This window comes from Triticum aestivum, chromosome 7A, assembly GCF_018294505.1.
Source record: "Triticum aestivum cultivar Chinese Spring chromosome 7A, IWGSC CS RefSeq v2.1, whole genome shotgun sequence".
In the NCBI taxonomy this organism is placed as follows: domain Eukaryota; kingdom Viridiplantae; phylum Streptophyta; class Magnoliopsida; order Poales; family Poaceae; genus Triticum; species Triticum aestivum.
The window spans coordinates 622,827,316-622,847,213 of NC_057812.1; the positions used below are offsets into that span (position 1 = coordinate 622,827,316).

Consider the following 19,898-nt stretch of genomic DNA (forward strand, 5'->3'; position numbering starts at 1 on the left):
ATCGAACAATCCGTGGCGGAGGCAGGGGGTGCTGGCAGGGGCCTTAGCCTTCCCTATGCTCTCACAAATACATCTATATGTACTTTTATTTTTTATTTGTGAGACAAAATTATCTAGGTTTACGTGATTTGGCCCCCTCTAATACTGTATTATATGACATGTTTTGGCCCCTTCTATATTCAGTTTCTGGCTCCGCCAGTGCGAATAATCAACCCAAGCCGTTGCAGAGAAGTGGAACAGAGAGCAACAAACACATGAAGAAGAACAAGACGAGGCATATATTACACACGAAGTGGGCGTGAGCGTGACAAAGAACGAACACAAGAATCTACCACCGGCTACATTTCCCATTATCCCCCACACCGGTCCTTATTTATCATACAGTACAGACGCCGCCATCTTCCCTTTCTCCGGTCATCTTCCTCCGGCGATCGACGTATACACGGACGGTCCAACCCTAGCTTGCTGAGTGGACATGGGGATTACATGGAGCACTCGGCGGGGACGCCCTTTGCGACGCGCTTGGGGTCGGTGCAGTAGTTGTAGATCATGTAGTTGCTCTGCACCCACCGCATCCGCTGCTGCCTCGTCAGGTCCAGCTCCTGGTTGTACCACTCGCCCGCCCCGCCGGTGCCGGGGGCAACCTCCGTGCCCACGCTGGAGCCGCAGTGCGGCTTGCCGCCCGCGGTCACCACGCACGCGTCGGCCTTGAATCCGCGGTACGAGGCGGAGAACGGCGCGTGGGACCAATCCGTCTTGACGCGGCCGCCCTGCGTGGCCCAGTCGTCGGCGTTCCAGAGGCTGGAGTAGAGCCGCATCGGCTGGTTCTTGGGGAAGGCGATACCCTTTCCCTCCAGGTTCTTGAAGTCCCTGATGGGCATGTCGTCCACCATGAAGCTGCATTATTTAGAACAATATATCAGTACATCTGCTGAATAGATAGATGGCCGGCGTTCTTGAAGGTGAAAAGGTTGGCGATCAACAGCTTACATGATGTGCTTGGGGTTCCAGAGGATGGAGTAGGTGTGGAAGTCGTTGGTGGGATCGAACCAGAGGCGGAACTGCTGCTCCCGCTGGCCCTGCCCCTGCGTGAACACGTTGGTGTGCAGCGTGTAGGGCTCGCCGGTGACGTTCCCCAGGAACTCGAAGTCGATCTCGTCGTGCGTCGGCCCCTGCGACGACAGCTGCACATTCACACACACCAAGCCGATCGATTTTTGTTAGGCACGCACATGAACCAAGCAAACCGAGAAGCAGATGATGTCGGGTTAATCACGTAGTATGCGGTGACGGTGCCGGCGGAGTTGCCGGGGACGAGCTTGAGCTGCATGTCGATCTTGCCGAAGAGGTACTCGTGCTTGGACTGGAACCCGGAGCCGGAGACCTTGTCCAGCCCCAGCGTGAGGAGCTGGCCGTTGTTGAGGATCTTGCCGCGCCCGTCACCCCAAGTGACGTCGAACTCCTTGTCGAAGCTCGCCGCCGCCAGGGCACAAGAGGCGAGCAGGATCGCCAGCACCGAAACCGCCATGCGAGCCATGCGTTTCGTGATTCCAAAAGTACGCTCACTCAACTAGAAGAACGTTGATGATGAGGAGGAGAAAGCTGGATGGAAGCTTGTGTTTGTGTGAGTGGAATGAGCGGGGCGTGAGGAGTTTATATAGGGGTTTGGAGATGAGCGGGGCGTGCCCGATGGATGGATGGTTCTGCGAACTGGCCGGAGAGGAGTGTAATGCGTGTGAGTTGGCGCCAGAGGAGAGGAGAGGAGAGGAGACAGAGCAGGCAGGCCGGCTCTGTAGACTGTAGCTGCCAATTTTCTGATGGAAAATGAGACGCCCGACTGCCCCGACATGGCGACGCCATGGGCTCTCACGTACAGCAACGAGCCATTAAGAATCGATCGAGACGTATAGCAAATTTCTAGCGGCAATGCAACAGCTCTTGATATTATTTTCTTAAAAAACGAAAAATGGGTCGCTTGGATCTGTATCTACAGCCTTTGAGATGGTTTGTGTTTTGTACACAAATGGCACTAAAAAAGAAAAGGAACTACATGCTTTATGAACATAGGAATAAGCAGGGATGGACGGCGATCAATTCTTGTCGACCTTTTTCTTCTTCTCGAACAGTGTGAAGATTCCTCGTATGTTACATTTGCTCGTCTTTTGGGCGACTAAGTGAGATAAAAGTATAAGTGGGGCCCTTCTCCGTCTGCTCGAGGCTGGTACATCGGCTGCGATCCATGGATTAGGAATGACGGTCCCTTTGGTGAGGATTCCCCGTCCGGCGGCGCGGCAGGACGTGTGGGCTGCCGGGGATCGGACCGGGTGGCCGGCGGGTTGCTGCCACGGCTTGCTGCCCCGGCGGCCAACGACGCCGAGCTGCTCCTTCCTTCAACTCATGTTGCATATAGTCCTTGCCGGATATGGCCGTGCTGCTAGCCGGTTACCGGGTTGGGACGAAGCAGGAGGTGGGGATCTGGATTGGGATAATTCCCAGGTTGGCTCCTGCCGGCCGCGACGGCGATGGCGACACCTGAGGGTACCATTTTTCTTCCTGGAGACGTCGTTCGCGTTCGGCCTACATTTTCCCACCTCACGGTCTCTCGGATGAAAACCATAGGGCGGCAACGACGCTCTTAGCGCCGTGTCCTTTTTGAAGGCGTTGTCGTGAGAGCTATGTGGTGGTGGGTACCGCTTAGGTGCATCGGCTGGCAAGCCCCTCTTCCTCCAGGTGGCAGCTGTTCCGAGGGAAACCCTAGATCTGGGTCTCCAGGATCGGATGATGACCGAGACTTTGGTGACGTTCTCCCTCCTGGGGGCATCGTCTTGGAGGACTGGTTCACTGAAGAAGCCAAAGGTAGAGCGGTGTTACATCGACTGCATTGATGACGGTGGGTCTCGGCGGCGTGGAGCAGCGAACTCTCAGAGTTGGACGCGGATTGATCGACACGCGGAGGCTGGTGGTGCTGTCTGGTGTCGTGGTAACGTCGACAGCAGACGAGATTGACAAGAACTATGCGGTGATTTCTTCTGAAGACGGGATGGTGGAAGATGGTGGCGGCGGATCCTAGAGCGTACGCAGGCGGTGCATGTTATGGGACACCTAGACCGGATGGTCTCCAGGTCACTGGATTATATTGTCTCTATTATGCGAACATGGCACATCCGTATACTTATAGGTGTAGCGACCTTGTTCGCCTTGAAAGGAGCTTCGGGTTGATCCTTGTATTCATTTTGTCGGACTCTAGTCAATAATTAATAAATATAGTTGTGTGCATCATGATACGATGATGCAGAGGCCAGGGATAATCCTCCTTTTCCAAAAAAATGTTTGTTGCTATTGTACTTTTTGCTGGGGTGCCACCTGGTGATGCCTCTTGATGTGGGATTGTGCGCACTAATCAAGCTATCGTATTTGAGGTGGAACTATGCACATCAATCAAGTTGTCGTATTTGTTAACGTGTTGACAGTGAATTTGGTTACATGATCTTCTCGACCATGTGAATAATTCCAAATCTGAACCGAATAGATAGTTATACAAGTAATAAAGCAACTATACCCTCGCAAAAATGTCTAGCTGATAGTAACCTAGATGTACTATATGTCAACGGAGTTGTTCCCGAGTATGAAATCTCAGACTCTTTTTCATAAATGAACATGATGTAAATCCACAAAAAGCTAATAGGAGGAGGAAGTAATTAAAATTGTCTGATAATAAGCTCCAGAAACTGATCCCGCATGCATAGAAAGAAATTCCAATATTCAAGAACAATGGAAGCGGCAATTTCAACATTGATGTACCACTTTTATCTTAACACGCCTACAAACAATCAAATTTAAAATGGGCAGATTATACATCTATATGGTTTTTTTAATTCGGTACTTGTCTTCAGAAATCATTATTAATTTTGCTAATCATGAGTAAGCAGAGGCATGAGCGTCGTCGATCAATATTTTAGTTAACAAACCATCAAATAGAAAAGGTTAGTTTGCTCTCTCCAAGAAACATCATAGTTTAAACCATGTTCACACACACATTATCTAAACATATGTGATGCCTCTTGGTTCAATTTTGATGAGGTGTGGACAGAGAAGAAAATAGTGAAGATTAACCTGGGAAGGGTGTGAACATTGAGCTGCAAGGAAAACCGTAGCATATTTATTCCTTTTGCTCTCCTGACAAGTTTTGTACCATGAGAAACTTTAGATTAGCATGCGGCATATATTAAGAAGGAAGCTGCATGAATTAGTCAAGGAAAATACAAAACTGTAGGTCAGAACCTTGATCATCACATTCACGTCAAAATGAGCTAAAATGGGCCATGGGCTATCAGTCGGTATAAATATCCACATTATATCATTGACCCTGCAACCAATAATATCATACTATCATAACCTGTGCAAGATGCACAATAACTTTATGAATCATGATTTAACAACTAAGAGTGAAGCAGGAAAATACCTTAGTTTAATATTAACTATTTGTTGATTTCAAGCTAAATTTTAATCATTCAAATGAAGACAAAAAGATGAGAAACATAAGAAGACATGTCAGATTTTACTAGTGTGCATTTTCTGGAAGTAAAAGTCGCTCACATTATAGCCATTATCTTATCACGGACAGTCTACAAAAGCATATATTAAGATGCAGTTAGAAGAAAACGATCATAAACATATATCCAAATACGGAAATCAATGGAATATCTTTTTAACAAAACTACATCAAGACTATGGGATGCCCAATCTCACCTTTATTTGGCATTTTTATCTATAGATTCTTATGGAGGCATTCAGTGTGTACCGCAACCCAATCAACTTCGCCTAACAGAAGCCTTATTTCTTTCTTGCTACACTTGCCAGTGGCCATCAGGTTCATACAGAAAAGTAATGAAAGAAAAGAAATTAGTAATCAGGTCAACATAGCTTATGAATTGCAAATAACAATGAACATAGATGACCACCAAATAAACCACCACTAGATCCTGAGCAGGTTCAACCACGAGGTTACAAAAAATTGCAACACCAAATTACTTGCATAAAAACGAACAGATGAAAGACTATCTCAACTACATAGAGCCTGCAGAAAACATAACCTCTTCACTGCCTTGCTGCTCACAGGACCACTCACCATTGATAGCATGAAAAAACAAAACGAAAGAGGGCACAACATAAGGCCAACTCCACCGCAAGATCCCAAACGGACGTCCGGTTTGTCCAGATTTCGTCCGTTTGGGATGGCGATGGGTGTGAAAGCGGACATATGCGTCCGGCGTCTGTTCGAGTCGCCCAACGCAGCAACCAACCCCAAAACGTCCGTTGCCGTCCGCGTCCGTCGTGCCATGCCATGGCCGCTCGCGCTCGCTCGCCGGGGCGCTCTCCCACGCCCAGCTCCTATCCAACCCGCAGCCGGCGCCGCGCCTTGCCGCACCTCCACTGCCATGTCGCCGCCTGCACGCCCGCGCCCGCGCTGCCCTGCCGCCGCTGCACGCCGCACCCACGCCCGCGCTGCCCCGCCGCCGCCTGCACGCCGCGCCACCGCCCGCGCACGCCGTGCCGTCGCCTGCACCTCGCCCTGCCTGCGCCCGCCTTGCCCCGCCTGCCGCGCCGCGCTGCCGGCCTCCCCTCGCCCTACCCTGCCCGCGCCCGGCCTCGCCCCGGCTCGCCGTGCCCCCGCCCCGCCAGCGCCGCGCCCCGCCACCGCCGCGCCCCGCTACCGCCGCGCCCCGCTACCGCCCCGCCCGCGCCATCGCCCCGCCCTGCCTGCACCCGCCCCCGCCTTGCCCCGCCCGCCGCGCCGCGCTGCCGGCCTTCCCTCGCCCCGCCCTGCCCGCGCCCGGCCTCGCCCCGCCCACCCCGGCTCCTCGCGCCACCGCCCCGCCCGCCTGCACGCGGGCTAGCAACGCTCCCCGCCATGCCTTCGCCGTGCCAGCCCGCGCCGTGCCATCCTGCGTCGCGGCTGCCGCCACGCGCCCTGCCGCGCTCGTGCACTGCCGCTTGCGCCCCGGGCGCCAAGCACAGCACGCCGGCTCTGCCGCGAGCCACGGGTGGAGCCCCGCGACCCCGCGCGCCCGCCTACGAGAAGCACCGCCGCGCCCCAGCCTCGCCCGCTTGCCGTTGATTGCAGCCAGCAAAGAGCCGATGGGCGGCGCGGCGTCGTGCGCTCCAAAAGTAGCCATGCAGGAGAGTTGGTGGGGAGAGAGAAACAGGAAGAGAGAGAAAGAGTGATGGGAGGTGGGGTGTGTGGGTGACAAGTGGGGTCACCCTGGACTAGCGCGGACGGAGACGCATCCAATTCTGTCCGCTTTGGCCCCAAATCCAGCCCAAGTTTGGTCTGGAAATAGGGTCAGACGGACATAAAACGGACAAGATGGGTCCAATTCATTGCGCGTTGGGTCGTGGGGTTTGTCCGTTTTACCCCAAACGGACAGGGGCGGACAGGATGGGGTCGTGCGGTGGAGTTGGCCTAAGAGAAAAGAGAACATCAGCAGAGGCGAGCACGACAACAACATCAAACAAAGATGAGTACCTGATGGTGGCAGGAAGGTGCCGGTTCGTTTGAGTTTGAATCAAATTTGTTCATTTGTGTTAAAATATATTTAAAATATAACCGGACATATGTGCTAGCTTTGGATGACCGGCTCTCACATCTGTGTCCGTGGATTAGTCTCTCCAATCGAAGGACGGACTTGGAAGAAAATTGGGTGTCAGCGTTGAAGATGCCCTAAGCGCACCACGAACTGCAGTGAATAGACTACGGCCAAAAATAAGGGAAAACAACACTCTTGACATCACAAAATCTATTAGTCTTCTCTAAATCTCACTGCCTCAATGTCGTGGTTCTAAGTCTGACAGTAGAATGGGGGGTAGGAGTGTAGAGGCAAGATCCTAGCTATGGAGGAGTTGTACACGCAACTTTTACGAGTTCATGCCCTTCTTGGAGGAAGTAACAGCCCTACGTCTCAGAGCCCGGAGGCGGTCGACTGGATTATATGCGTGTGAGTTACAGGGGGTGCGAACCCTTGTGCTTGTGGAGGGGGGGTGGCTTATATAGAGTGCGCCAGGACCCCAGCCAGCCCACGACACAGAGGGTTTAAGGTACATTGAAGAGAGAACATTACTGGTAACGCCTATATTAAAATGTTGTGAATGTCAATTAAGCCTATGAGTAAATGCTCGACCGTTGCATATGCAGAGTGGCTTTAGCTCTTCTGCCTGTCGAGTGACTTCTGCGACGGTCGAGTGACATCGATTCTTCCGAGTGGAACTTTCCGGTCGAGTGAATGACGATACTCTTTGGATGATCCTGGCTTTAGGGTGTTGTCCTAGGGGAGGATGCCTAGGTCAGGTCTATGACCCTACCCTAGGTACGTAGCTTCATCATTAATCCCCGAATGGTTCAGGGTTCGAGTGGAGAAGAAGTTGATGATCCTTCCGATTCAGCTTTTGTGCTTTGAGAGTGTCTCATCCAGAGGTCGAATGAACCTTCATGGTGGCTTCAACTGCTTGTTCAGTCGCCTTGATCCATTCTTGGTTTTGTCGAGTGAACTTTCGTTGTTAAGTTTCGAGTGTTGATATGGAAAAAATCTTCCGTCTGAAGGGTTGTTCCGTCCCTTGCGGATTTCGCGGGATTCGAATTTTGGGAAGCGCACCGGGTGGGGGAGGCCGCAGTAATCAGCACGGATTAGGCTGGCCGCCTCGGTCTCCGCGCCACCTTTTTTGCCACGTATCGCGCGCGCGACTGTTGCGGGATTTGATAAGATCGTCCGGGCCTACAAGTCAGTCACTCGGAAGCGACCTTATATAAGACGCCGGACCGGGGCCGTTGAACAGTGCACCCCCATTCTTCTTCCTCCTCCTCAGATTCCTCCGCTGCGCCTACTTCTCCTCTCGGCCACCGGGCGCGAGGAAGAGGGCGGAGGAGGCGGGCGCTGGCGGCGGAGACGAGCGCGAGGCGGCGGCCCGCGGTGGCGGAGTCGGGGGCCGGGTGTGGGCCTCCCGGGCCGGCGGCGCGGTAGGTGGCGGAGGCCACGTGGCAACGGCGGGTTGGCTGCGGTGATGCGTCCGGTCGGATCGGACGTGTCCGGCCGGCGCGGAGATCCTTTTTTTGGGCTAGGGTTTCGTAGGAGGAGATGATCCGAAAACGGGAGAGGGGCTATTTATAGGCATAAGTGGAGCTAGGAGAGTCCAAATAAGGTGCGGTTTTCGGCCACGCGATCGTGATCGAACGCTCTAGGACATGGAGCAGAGTTTGGTGGGTTTTGGGACAAATTGGAGGGGTGTTGGCTGCAACACACACGAGGCCTTTTCGGTCCCTCGGTTAACCGTTGGAGTATCAAACGAAGTCCAAATGGTACGAAACTTGACAGGCGGTCTACCGGTAGTAAACCAAGTCCGCATGACAAGTCTCGGTCCAATCCGGAAATGTTTAATCCCCACACACGAAAGAAAGCTAGAAATGACCACCGGAGGAGAACGAAGCGCCGGAATGCAAAACGGACAACGGGGAAAATGCTCGAATGCATGAGACGAACACGTATGTGAATGCAATGCACATAATGACATGATAAGAGATGCATGAAAACGAAAAACAACACACGGAGACAAAGACCCGAACCCGAGAAATAAATATAACTTAACGCCGGAAACGACAAGAGTTGGAGTACAAATAAGAAAAGTTACATCTGGGGTGTTACAGATTGGCTCATCACTTTCTTGGCCTTCAAGGCAAGATTGGAGTTCTTGACTGCTTGAGCTATTGCAAATGTTTTCTTGGACTTGGTTTCCAAAAGAACATGGGTAGAGAAGGTGGAAAAACTTGAGCCGAAGTCAACTTGTGATAGTCCGAACGTTGATGAACCATCATGACCATGGTATGTTCTGTGAGAACCATAACATCTATGAACTTGTCCTTGATGAATTCATTATTTTCCCAAGTGCACCCAAAGGTTCTCAAGTTGAGCACAAGGGACTTCAACCTTCGGTAAACCTCTTCTGTGGACTCACCCTCATTCCTCACAAAGAGATTGACTTCTTGTTTGAGCAAGGCCAGCAGAGATCTTCGAATTGCTTCATATCCTTCAAGAGCCTCCTCAAGGCAATCCCAAATTTCCTTTGCGGTTTTGAGAAGAGCAATGGAATCACTATAGTCTTCAGTCACAGCGTTGCGAAGCATGTTGTGTGCGGTAGCATTGAGTTGATCGTCAACTGCTTCCCTTGGAGTGAGATTCATTGTGTCCTTGGGGTTGAATCCATTGACCACAATCCACCACAATTGAATTGAAGCACTGCGCATGTGAGACTCCATATCTAGCTTCCACTTAGCAAATGCATTAGCTTTCAAAGGGGGCGGAGGCCCAACAGGATTAATGCGGGGATGTTGCAAGGGTTGAGGAGAGTAAAAGGGTTCCACGACATTGTATTGGGGAACTTGAGTACGAGCCGGGGAAGCAAGAGGTTCTCTCGAGTCATCCGCATCATGAACCTCATTTGGGTTAAACGAGTTTGATGCGGACGTTGATGGCTTTAGGCGAGCATCAGTTTCCTCCTTGACTGAGGCTCGAACCTTTTTCAACATACAGATTTTGAGGTCCGCAAACATTGAAAGAAGATCGGTCGCGGTCAAGGGGACATTCGGGTTAGTAGTAGCGGCAGGAGCAACGACCGGAGCACCAAGTGTCTCAGTCGCGGCGGGGTGGGGGGGTGTGGTTTTGACCATCCCCCGCAACGGGTTGGCCACCTCCCTCATTCCCTAGATCGACCATATCCTCTAAGGTTGTAAAACCTTATATTAGAGCACGAGGCTCTGATACCAATTGAAAGGATCGATACGGTCGACTAGAGGGGGGGGGGGGATGAATAGGAGACTACAAATTTTAATCTTTCTTGTAGATTTTAAGGCTTAGAGGATAAAAGAGTTCACTAGATATGTAACTAGGTGAATGCAACCTATATGACAAGCAAACTCCAAGAAGAAAAGCTAGGCAACAAACTACTTAGCAACCCAACAAGCATACAACAACAAAGAAAGGTGCGGGAAAGGATTAACCACAAGTGAGACAAGGACGCGAATTTTAACCCGAAGTTCACTCTTCCTTGGGGAAGAGCTAATCTCCGTTTGGAGCGGTGCCGGAGCCAAAGCTTGCGGAATGCCACCAAGGGCTCACCGTATTCTCCTTCGAGTCACCCCCAACGGATGAGCCTCGAACCACTCGGGGTTGGTCTTGAAGGCGACCACCACACCTTTACAAACTTCTCCGGAGCACACCACAAGCAAGGAAGCTTCCGGAGGAACCTCTAACCGCCTAGGAGCCCAAGCTCCAAGAGTAACAAGTCAATGGGGAAGAAATGTTGCGGGGAACGCGATTTGGTTTGGTCAAGTTGTAGAGCTCTCCCAATCCCCAAAGTTTCAACAAGTTTGGGTGGAGGGATTGAGAGTATTGAGCAAAATGGGCTGTAGCAATGGTGGAGCTCAACAAGACATTAGGGTTAAAGGTTGGAGGAGGAAGAAAGGCCTTTTTATGGTGTTCATGGGCTGTGGAGATTTCTGCCCGTTGGACCCCGTGCGCACGGGCTAAGTCAGCCCCGTGCGCACGGGGTATCCAGAGACAATTGCACCACCCCGTGCGCACGGGGTATCCAAAGAGTTACGCGGTACCCCGTGCGCACGGGGGTCAAAAGACCCCGTGCGCACGGGGTACCCAGAGAGTTACCTAGTACCCCGTGCGCACGAGGGTCAAAAGACCCCGTGCGCACGGGGTACCCAGTAACTTACTGTTGCAACTTTTTGAGTACCACAACACACACACTATGATCTTACGAGGTGGTTGGAGTGGGAAGGGTAAGTGAGTAAGGCTCGGCAAAGGCATTTCCACACAACATTTATCCACACAGACCCCTCTTAATAGTGCGGTCTTTCCTACGACTCGAAGCAAACCAAAACTAAACCTTCGAAGTGTCGAAAGACCACGCCTTTGTCCTTTTTGAAATGGGGGGGGGGGCACATCTCCATCGCGGGCACTTAGAACCAATAACCTGAGATAAACTTTAGCAACAGATATTAGTTCAACTAACCACATTGTCATCACACCAAAATATAGCTTAAGTGCCATTAGCACTTTCACCAGGTAAGTTGGCTTTCGACTGACCTTGTTCTATTAGGATATGCTACCAGAAATATTTTCTTTCATACAATCTCTTATTGTTTCGCGTTGAATCTGTACACCCACTGGGTGTTTTGTTGTCTTTAGTATTTGCGCTCTTCCACTCGGCCTGGGCGAGTGGGATCTGAACCGGTGGGGGCACGCTAAGTGCACCCACTGGGTGTAGTCCCCGAGACCGCAGTCAACTGCGGGCAGTCGACTGGGGTCTGAGTACTTTTCACTTTCCTTTCTTCCACTCGACCCGGGCGGACTGGCCGAGTGGGATCTAAACCAGTGGGGGCACGTCAAGTGCACCCAATGGGTGTAGTCCCCGAGACCGCGGTCGACTGCTGGCAGTCGGCCGGGGTTTGAATAGTTCTTCTCTCTTTCTTCTCTTTTTTTTACTCGACCCGGGCGGACCGGTCGAGTGGGGTCTGAATCAGTGGGGGCACACCAAGTGCACCCGCTGGGTGTAGTCCCCGAGACCACGGTCGACTACGGGCAGTCGGCTGGGGTCTGAGTAAACTTTTAAGTTTTATTCACTCGGAAGTAAATAATCTTTGATCTTGTCGATTGACATGTCTTTTACCTTCTGCAGAAATCGTGTACTCTCATTTCTAAGTTCGCCGAATTGGAGGAGAAGCAGAGGCAACTCAACCTCGACTTGGAGCTGGCCCAACAAAAGTTGAAGAAAGCTCAAGATGAAGCTGCTAGTATGGAAGGTAACTGCCTGTCGGCTGTTCACGTCGATTGCCCTTTAAAATATTTCTTCGATCTCTTGTTTGATCCGATTGCTTATTTTGTAGAGAAAATGAGGTTGGCTCTGGAGAAGAAGGACTTGGACCTTGCAGATGCGCAGAAGGAAGCTCAAGATAAGACTGCCCTTGGAGACCAGAAGCTGGCTTCGGTCAGAGTGCTGGAAGAAGAAGTAAGCAAGCTGAAGTCCTCTCTCACTGAATCCAACTGAGAGGTAACTCGTATGAAGAAGGATAAGATGGCTCTGAATGAGAAGCTGGAGTCCGCGGCTTGTAAGAGAAATGACGTGGAAGCCTATCTGAGAACTCTTGCCAAGAAGCTCTATCTTATGCTGGAAGGTACTCCTTTTAATTCAACTGCTTTACTATTTGCAAGTTAATCATGTCCAGTCGACTCACTAACTCTTTGACTGCAGAATTCTGCCAAAATTTTGACGAGGAAACTGGACGGATTGAGACGGGTTTAGACCCTATCATTTCTCCAGTCGGCGACGAGGCTGCCACGAATGTGCTTCGACTGGAATCTCGTGTCGCCAGTGTCACAAGTTACCTCGCTCGTCTGAAGGTGGCAGTTTCACGGATCGACTCATCACTCTGGCCAAGGGCGACGCTTCAAAATGACCTCGAATCTTTGATGACTCGGATCAACTGCAAGGAAGCTGGTCAAGTGCAAGAGTGGAAGAAGTCCTCTGCCCGGTGTGGTGCTGACATGGCGTTGTCCTTGGTAAGAGTCCACTGCAAGGAAGCTCGCGAAGACAAGCTGGCGGCGATCAAGGTCGCCAACACCAAAATGCACGATTTCCAGTCCTTTATGGAGACTTTCATAGTTGCCGCCACTCGGATTGCAGATGGAATTGACTTGGACGAATTCGTTGAACCTGCCAGCCCTCCTCCTGCCGAATGAACAAACTTTGAGATTTAAACTTGCCTTAAATTTGCCTCGGGATGCCGAGTGGTTACTGTAACCATTAAACTCCTTCGGGCTTGATGCTCGAATACTTTTGATCCATCGCCTGGAAATTTTTGAATTTATCTGAACTTGGTTTATTTCTGAATATGTTTGTATTTTCCTTCGCATGGAATTTGCTCTTTGGGATGTAGCCCTGAAGTGGAGAGTTCAATTGACTTGCGCCTCGTTGTCCTTGCGGACAGGTATGGGGCGAACGTTGTATTTGTGGCGTAGCTCAGAGAAAGAGGTCGCAGTCGACCCGCACCTCATCGTCCTTGCGGATAGGGATGGAGCGTATGTTGTACTTGTGGCGTAGCTCAGAGAAGAAGGTCATGGTCGACCTGCACCTCGTCATCCTTGCGGATGGGGATGGAGCGTACGTTGTACTTGTGGCGTAGCTCGGAGAAGAAGGTCGTGGTCGACTTGCACCTTTTCGTCCTTGCGGATAGGGACAGACTTTAAACCTTAGGCAAGTACTGGACTGCGGCTAAGCCTCTGAGTGGGAGGGTTGCTCACCACTTGGTAGGATTTTTAAAATTTAGGCGAGTACTGGACTGCGGCTAAGCCCCCGAGTGGGAGGGTTGCTCACCAATCGGTAGGATTTTACAAACTTAGGTGAGTACAGGACTGCAGCTAAGCCCCCGAGTGGGAGGGTTACTCACCACTCGATAGGATTTACAAACTTAGGCGAGTACTGGACTGCAGCTAAGCCCCCGAGTGGGAGGGTTGCTCACCACTCGGTAGGATTTTACAAACTTAGGCTAGTACTGGACTGCAGCTAAGCCCTCGAGTGGGAGGGTTGCTCACCACTCGGTAGGATTTTTTAAACTTAGGCGAGTACTGGACCGCAGCTAAGCCCCTGAGTGGGAGGGTTGCTCACCACTCGATAGGATATTACAAACTTAGGCGAGTACAAGACTGCAGCTAAGCCCCCGAGTGGGAGGGTTGCTCACCACTCGGTAGGATTTTACAAACTTAGGCGAGTACTGGACTGTAGCTAAGCCCCCGAGTGGGAGGGTTGCTCACCACTCTGTAGGATTTTACAAACTTAGGCGAGTACTGGACTGTAGCTAAGCCCCCGAGTGGGAGGGTTGCTCACCACTCTGTAGGATTTTACAAACTTAGGCGAGTACTGGACTGCAGCTAAGCCTCGAGTGGGAGGGTTGCTCACCACTCGGTAGGATTTTACAAACTTAGGCGAGTACAGGACTGCAGCTAAGCCCCCGAGTGAGAGGGTTGCTCACCACTCAGTAGGATTTTACAAACTTAGGCGAGTACTGGACTGCAGCTAAGCCCCCGAGTGGGAGGGTTGCTCACAACTCGGTAGGATTTTACAAACTTAGGCGAGTACTGGATTGCAGCTAAGCCCCCGAGTGGGAGGGGTGCTCACCACTCAGTAGGATTTTACAAACTTAGGCGAGTACTGGACTGCAGCTAAGCCCCCGAGTGGAAGGGGTTCTCACCACTTGGTAGGATTTTACAAACTTAGGCGAGTACTGGACTGCAGCTAAGCCTCCGAGTGGGAGGCTTGCTCACCACTTGGTAGGATTTTACAAACTTAGGCGAAACGGATTCGCAGCTAAGCCCTCGAGTGAGAGACTTGCTCACCACTTGATAGGATTTTACAAACTTAGGCGAAACGGATTCGCGACTAAGCTCCCGAGTGAGAGACTTGCTCACCACTCGGTAGGATTTTACAAACTTAGGCGAGTACTGGACTGCAGCTAAGCCTCCGAGTGGGAGGCTTGCTCACCACTCGGTAGGATTTTACAAGATTAGGCAAAATGGATTCGCAGCTAAGCCCCCGAGTGAGAGACTTGCTCACCACTCAGTAGGATTTTACAAACTTAGGAGAAACGGATTCGCGGCTAAGCCCCCGAGTGAGAGACTTGCTCACCACTCGGTAGGATTTTCTTTTGAACTTAGGCAAAACGGATTCGCAACTAAGTCACCCACTTGGGGGATTTCAGACGCAAATAAAAGCAACAACAATCATTCAAGAGGACTGTAAAGCTCTTGTCTTTGATAAACAAATTACAAAGGTATTTCTTATTACATTTTATTTGAACGAGTACTTAAGTATAAAAGGGGCGGAGCAGCTCCGCATTCCAAGCTCGTGGCTCGTGCTTCTTATGCTCGACATTGTAAAGGTGGTATGCTCCATTGTGGAGCACTCTGGTGACAATGAAGGGACCTTCCCAGGCTGGGGCGAGCTTGTGTGGTTTCTGCTGATCCACTCGAAGAACCAAGTCACCCTCTTGAAAGGCTCGACCCTTCACATGTCTAGCATGGAATCGACGCAAGTCTTGCTGATAAATGGTCGACCGGATCAAAGCCATCTCTCTTTCCTCCTCTAGGAGGTCAACTGCGTCTTGCCGAGCTTGTTCTGCTTCATCTTCAGAGAAGAGCTCAACTCGTGGTGCATTGTGAAGCAAGTCACTCGGTAGAACTGCCTCAGCTCCATAGACCAAAAAGAATGGAGTTCGGCCAGTCGACCGATTGGGAGTTGTCCTTAATCCCCAAAGAACTGATGGAAGTTCATCAACCCAGGCGCCCACTGCGTGCTTGAGATCTCGCATCAGTCAGGGTTTCAGTCCTTTGAGAATTAGGCCATTTGCTCTTTCTGCTCGTCCATTTGATTGGGGATGGGTGACCGAAGCATAATCGACTCGCGTGCCTTGTGAGGCGCAGAAGGTTCTGAACTCATCAGAATCGAAGTTTCATCCGTTGTCAGATGATGCTATGCGGAACCCCATACCTGAATGTCAACTCTCTGATGAAGCTGACAACAGTACTAGCTTCAAGATTCTTAATAGGCTTGGCTTCGATCCATTTGGTAAACTTGTCGACTGCTACAAGCACGCGAGTAAAGCCACTCCTACCAGTCTTCAGTGGACCAACCATGTCCAATTCCCAAACAGCAAAGGGCCAGACGAGTGGAATGGTCTTCAAGGCTGATGCAGGTTTGTGCGACATATTGGAGTAGAACTGGCAGCCTTCACATCTGTCGACTATATCTTTCACCAGTTCATTTGCTCGTGGCCAATAAAATCCAGCTCAGTATGCTTTAGCCACAATGGTCCGAGAGGACGCATGGTGACCACAGGTCCCTGAATGGATGTCGTGGAGGATCACTTGACCTTCTTCTGGCGTTATGCATTTCTGGCTGACTCTAGTTGCACTTTCTCTGAACAGTTGTCCTCTTATTATAGTAAAGGCTTTGGATCGACGGACGATCTGTCGAGCCTCTTCTTCATCCTCTGGGAGCTCTTTCCTAAGGATATATGCAATGTATGGCACCGTCCAGTCGGGAGTGATGACCAACACCTCCATGATCAAGTCGACCACGGGTGGGACCTCGACTTCAGTTGGGTCTGTGGCACTCTTAGGCTGCGGGGGCTCTTCAGCAAATGGATCTTCTTGAACTGAAGGTGCATGAATATGCTCCAGGAACACATTACTGGGAATAGCTTCTCTCTTGGAGCCTATCTTTGCTAAATCATCTACTGCTTGATTTTTCAGTCGGAGTACATGATGGAGCTCTAACCCCTCAAACTTCTTTTCCAACTTCCTCACCGTGTTGCAGTAACCAGTCATGGCTGGGCTTCTGACGTCCCATTCCTTCATCACTTGATTGACTACCAAATCTGAGTCGCCATAGACCATGAGGCGACGGACGCCGAGTGAGATGGCCATACGCAACCCATACAAGAGTGCTTCATATTATGCTTCATTATTGGAGGAATCAAAGTGAATCTGGAGGACATATCTGAGCTTGTATCCTCGGGGGATACCAGTACCACCCCAGCATCGGAACCATTCAACATCTTGGAGCCATCAAAGAACATGGTCCAGTGCTCCGAGTGAACTTGAGTCGGCAGTTGTTGTTCAATCCATTCGGCGAGGAAATCCGCTATTGCTTGGGACTTGATAGCTTTCTTTGCCTCGAACTTGATATCTAAGGGAAGGAGTTCAATCGCCCACTTTGCCACTCGACCAGTTGCATCTCTGTTGTTCAGAATCTCTGATAATGGAGCGTCGCTGACGACTGTAATGGAGTGATCAGAGAAGTAATGTGCAACCTTCTTCGTGGTCATATAAATCCCATAAACAAGCTTCTGATAATGTGGATATCGTTGCTTTGATGGAGTCAAAACTTCAGAGACATAGTATACTGGGCGCTGAACTTTGTAGGCTTTTCCTTCTTCTTCTCGCTCGACCGTAAGTACCGTACTGACGACTTGTCCAGTGGCTGCAATGTAAAGAAGTAAAGGCTCTTTGCTGATTGGAGTAGCAAGCACCGGCTGGGTGGAAAGCAGGGCTTTGAGCTCTACAAATGCTGCATCAGCTTCAGGAGTCCACTCAAACTTATCTGACTTCTTCATCAGTCGGTAAAGAGGCAGTGCCTTTTCACCGAGGCGAGAAATGAATCGACTTAGGGAGGCCAAACAACCAGTAAGCTTTTGGACATCATGCACACACACAGGGCGTTTCATCCGGAGTATGGCACCCACTTTCTCTGGGTTAGCGTCGATCCCTCGTTCGGAAATGAGAAAACCGAGTAATTTTCCGCCTGGAACTTTAAACATGTACTTTGATGGATTGAGCTTGATATCATACCTTCTGAGGTTGGCAAAGGTTTCAGCAAGGTCAGCCAGTAGGTCGGAACCTTTACGTGACTTGACCACAATGTCATCCATGTATGCTTCCACATTCTGACTGATCTGAGTGAGCAAGCACTTCTGAATCATCCGCATGAATGTGGCTCCAGCATTCTTCAAACCAAATGGCATAGTGACATAACAGAAGCACCCAAATGGGGTGATGAAAGCTGTTTTTATCTCATCGAGTCCATATAGACGGATCTGATGATACCCGGAATAAGTGTCCAAAAAGGACAAACGCTCACACCCCGCAGTCGAGTAGACTATTTGGTCGATGCGAGGGAGAGGAAAGTGATCTTTCGGGCAGGCCCGATTGATATGTTTGAAGTCGATGCACATGCGAAGTGAGTCTTCCTTCTTTGGGACCGTGACAACATTAGCTAACCACTCGGAGTGGTAAATCTCTCGGATAAACTCAGCTGCCAGAAGCCGAGCCACTTCTTCACCGATTGCCTTCCTCTTCTGTACGGCGGACCGTCGAAGATGTTCTTTGACTGGTTTCACCTTTGGGTCGACTCGCAAATGATGCTCAGCCAGTCCCCTAGGAACACCTGGCATGTCAGAAGGTTTCCATGCCAAGATGTCCCAGTTCTCATGGAGGAACTGGATGAGCGCTTCTTCCTATTTGGAGTCGAGTGTTGTTGAAATGTGAGTCAGAGCAGCATTGGGATCCGTTGGATGAATATGAATCGGCTTCGTTTCACCAGACAACTTGGAATGTTGAATCTGTGGCAGGCTTCTTAGCTCGCAACAAATCACTCGGATCTGCATTTTTTTGATATTCCTGCAACTCCACTAATGCCATCTATGCATCGGCGATCTTTGAGCCCTTCTGGAAACACTCTTCTGCCTTATTTCGACTGCCAGTGATAGTGATCACCCCTTTAGGACCAGGCATCTTCAATTTGAGGTACACGTAACATGGTCGAGCCATAAAACATGCATAAGCTGGCCTGCCTAGAATAGCATGATAGGCACTCTGGAAATCCACAACTTCAAATGTCAACTTTTCCTTGCGGTAATTCTTGGAATCACCAAAAACTACATCAAGGGCGATCTGACCGAGTGACGCAACCTTCTTGCCAGAAATAACTCCATGGAAACTCATATTACTTTCACTGAGTCTGGACATCGGAATGCCCATTCCTTTCAACGTCTCTGCATATAGTATATTCAGACCACTGCCACCATCCATCAGAACCTTAGTCAATCGAGTGCCTTCGACAACTGGGTCGACCACCAGCGCTTGCCTCCTAGGGGTGGCTATGTGCGCTGGGTGATCGGACTGGTCGAATGTAATGGCAGACTGAGACCACTTCAAATAACTGGGTGTCACCAGAGCGACCATGTTCACTTCTCTATTGATGACTTTCAGTCGACTCTTACTCTCAACATCAGCGAAAATCATCAGAGTGGAATTGACGTGGGGGTAACCATCATCGTCTTCCTCCTCATCCTCAACTTTGTCCTCTTCCTTCTCCTTTTCCTTGGGTTGTTTCTCTCGGAATTGCTGGATTAGGAGTCGACACTGTCGAGTGGTATGCTTCGGGTAAATGAAATTACCCTCTTCATCTTTTTTGGTGTGAATGTGGCATGGTAAATCTAGCACATCATTTCCATCTTGATCTTTTACTTTCTTAGGGTTCCACGGCTGAGGGAGTCCTGGATTAGGGGGTCTCCGGACAGCCGGACTATATCCTTTGGCCGGAATGTTGGACTATGAAGATGGGACTCTACTTGGAGTGGAAGGCAAGCTAGGCAATATGGATATGCATCTCTCCTCCTTTGTAACCGACCTTGTGTAACCCTAGCCTCCTCCAGTGTCTATATAAACCGGAGGGTTTTAGTCCTTAGGACAACATACAATCATACCATAGGCTAGCTTCTAGGGTTTAGCCTCTCCGATCTCGTGGTAGATCAACTCTTGTACTACTCATATTATCAAGAATAATCAAGCAAGAAGTAGGGTTTTACCTCCATCAAGAGAGCCCGAACCTGGGTAAACATCGTGTCCCCTGCCTCCTGTTACCATCCGCCTTAGATGCACTGTTCGGGACCCCCTACCCGAGATCCGCCGGTTTTGACACCGACATTGGTGCTTTCATTGAGAGTTCCACTGTGTCATCACAATAAAGGCTTGATGGCTCCTTCGATCATTGATAGCGATGCAGTCCAGGGTGAGACTTTTCTCCCCGGACAGATCTTTGTATTCGGCGGCTCCGCACTGTGGGCCAACTCGCTTGGCCATCTAGAGCAGATCGAGAGCTACGCCCCTGGCTATCAGGTCAGATTTGGAAACTTGAACTACACAGCCGACATCCACGGAGACTTGATCTTCGACGGATTCGAGCCCTTGCCGAGTGCGCCGCACAGTCACGATGAACACGACTTA

At 50.5% G+C, this 19,898-nt stretch overlaps 1 protein-coding gene across 1 annotated transcript; it reads right to left on the reverse strand.

Moving 5' to 3' along the window:
- Positions 1 to 255: 255 nt before the first annotated feature.
- Positions 256 to 1,647, reverse strand: LOC123148727 (probable xyloglucan endotransglucosylase/hydrolase protein 23). The gene is made up of 3 exons (XM_044568218.1): positions 1,277 to 1,647; positions 991 to 1,184; positions 256 to 897 (listed from the first exon to the last, which is right to left on the reverse strand). The coding sequence occupies exons 1-3, from the start codon at positions 1,535 to 1,537 to the stop codon at positions 483 to 485; spliced, it is 870 nt and encodes a 289-aa protein (XP_044424153.1). The 5' UTR covers positions 1,538 to 1,647; the 3' UTR covers positions 256 to 482.
- Between the last annotated feature and the right edge of the window lie 18,251 nt (positions 1,648 to 19,898).

Excerpts from the sequence above, each read along its gene's own strand:
- LOC123148727 (XM_044568218.1), bottom strand. The coding sequence starts at position 1,537 with ATGGCTCGCATGGCGGTTTCGGTGCTGGCGATCCTGCTCGCCTCTTGT. Across the intron at positions 1,185-1,276 it reads GCACCGTCACCGCATACTAC|CTGTCGTCGCAGGGGCCGAC; the intron begins GTGATTAACCCG and ends GTGAATGTGCAG. Across the intron at positions 898-990 it reads TGGAACCCCAAGCACATCAT|CTTCATGGTGGACGACATGC; the intron begins GTAAGCTGTTGA and ends TAAATAATGCAG.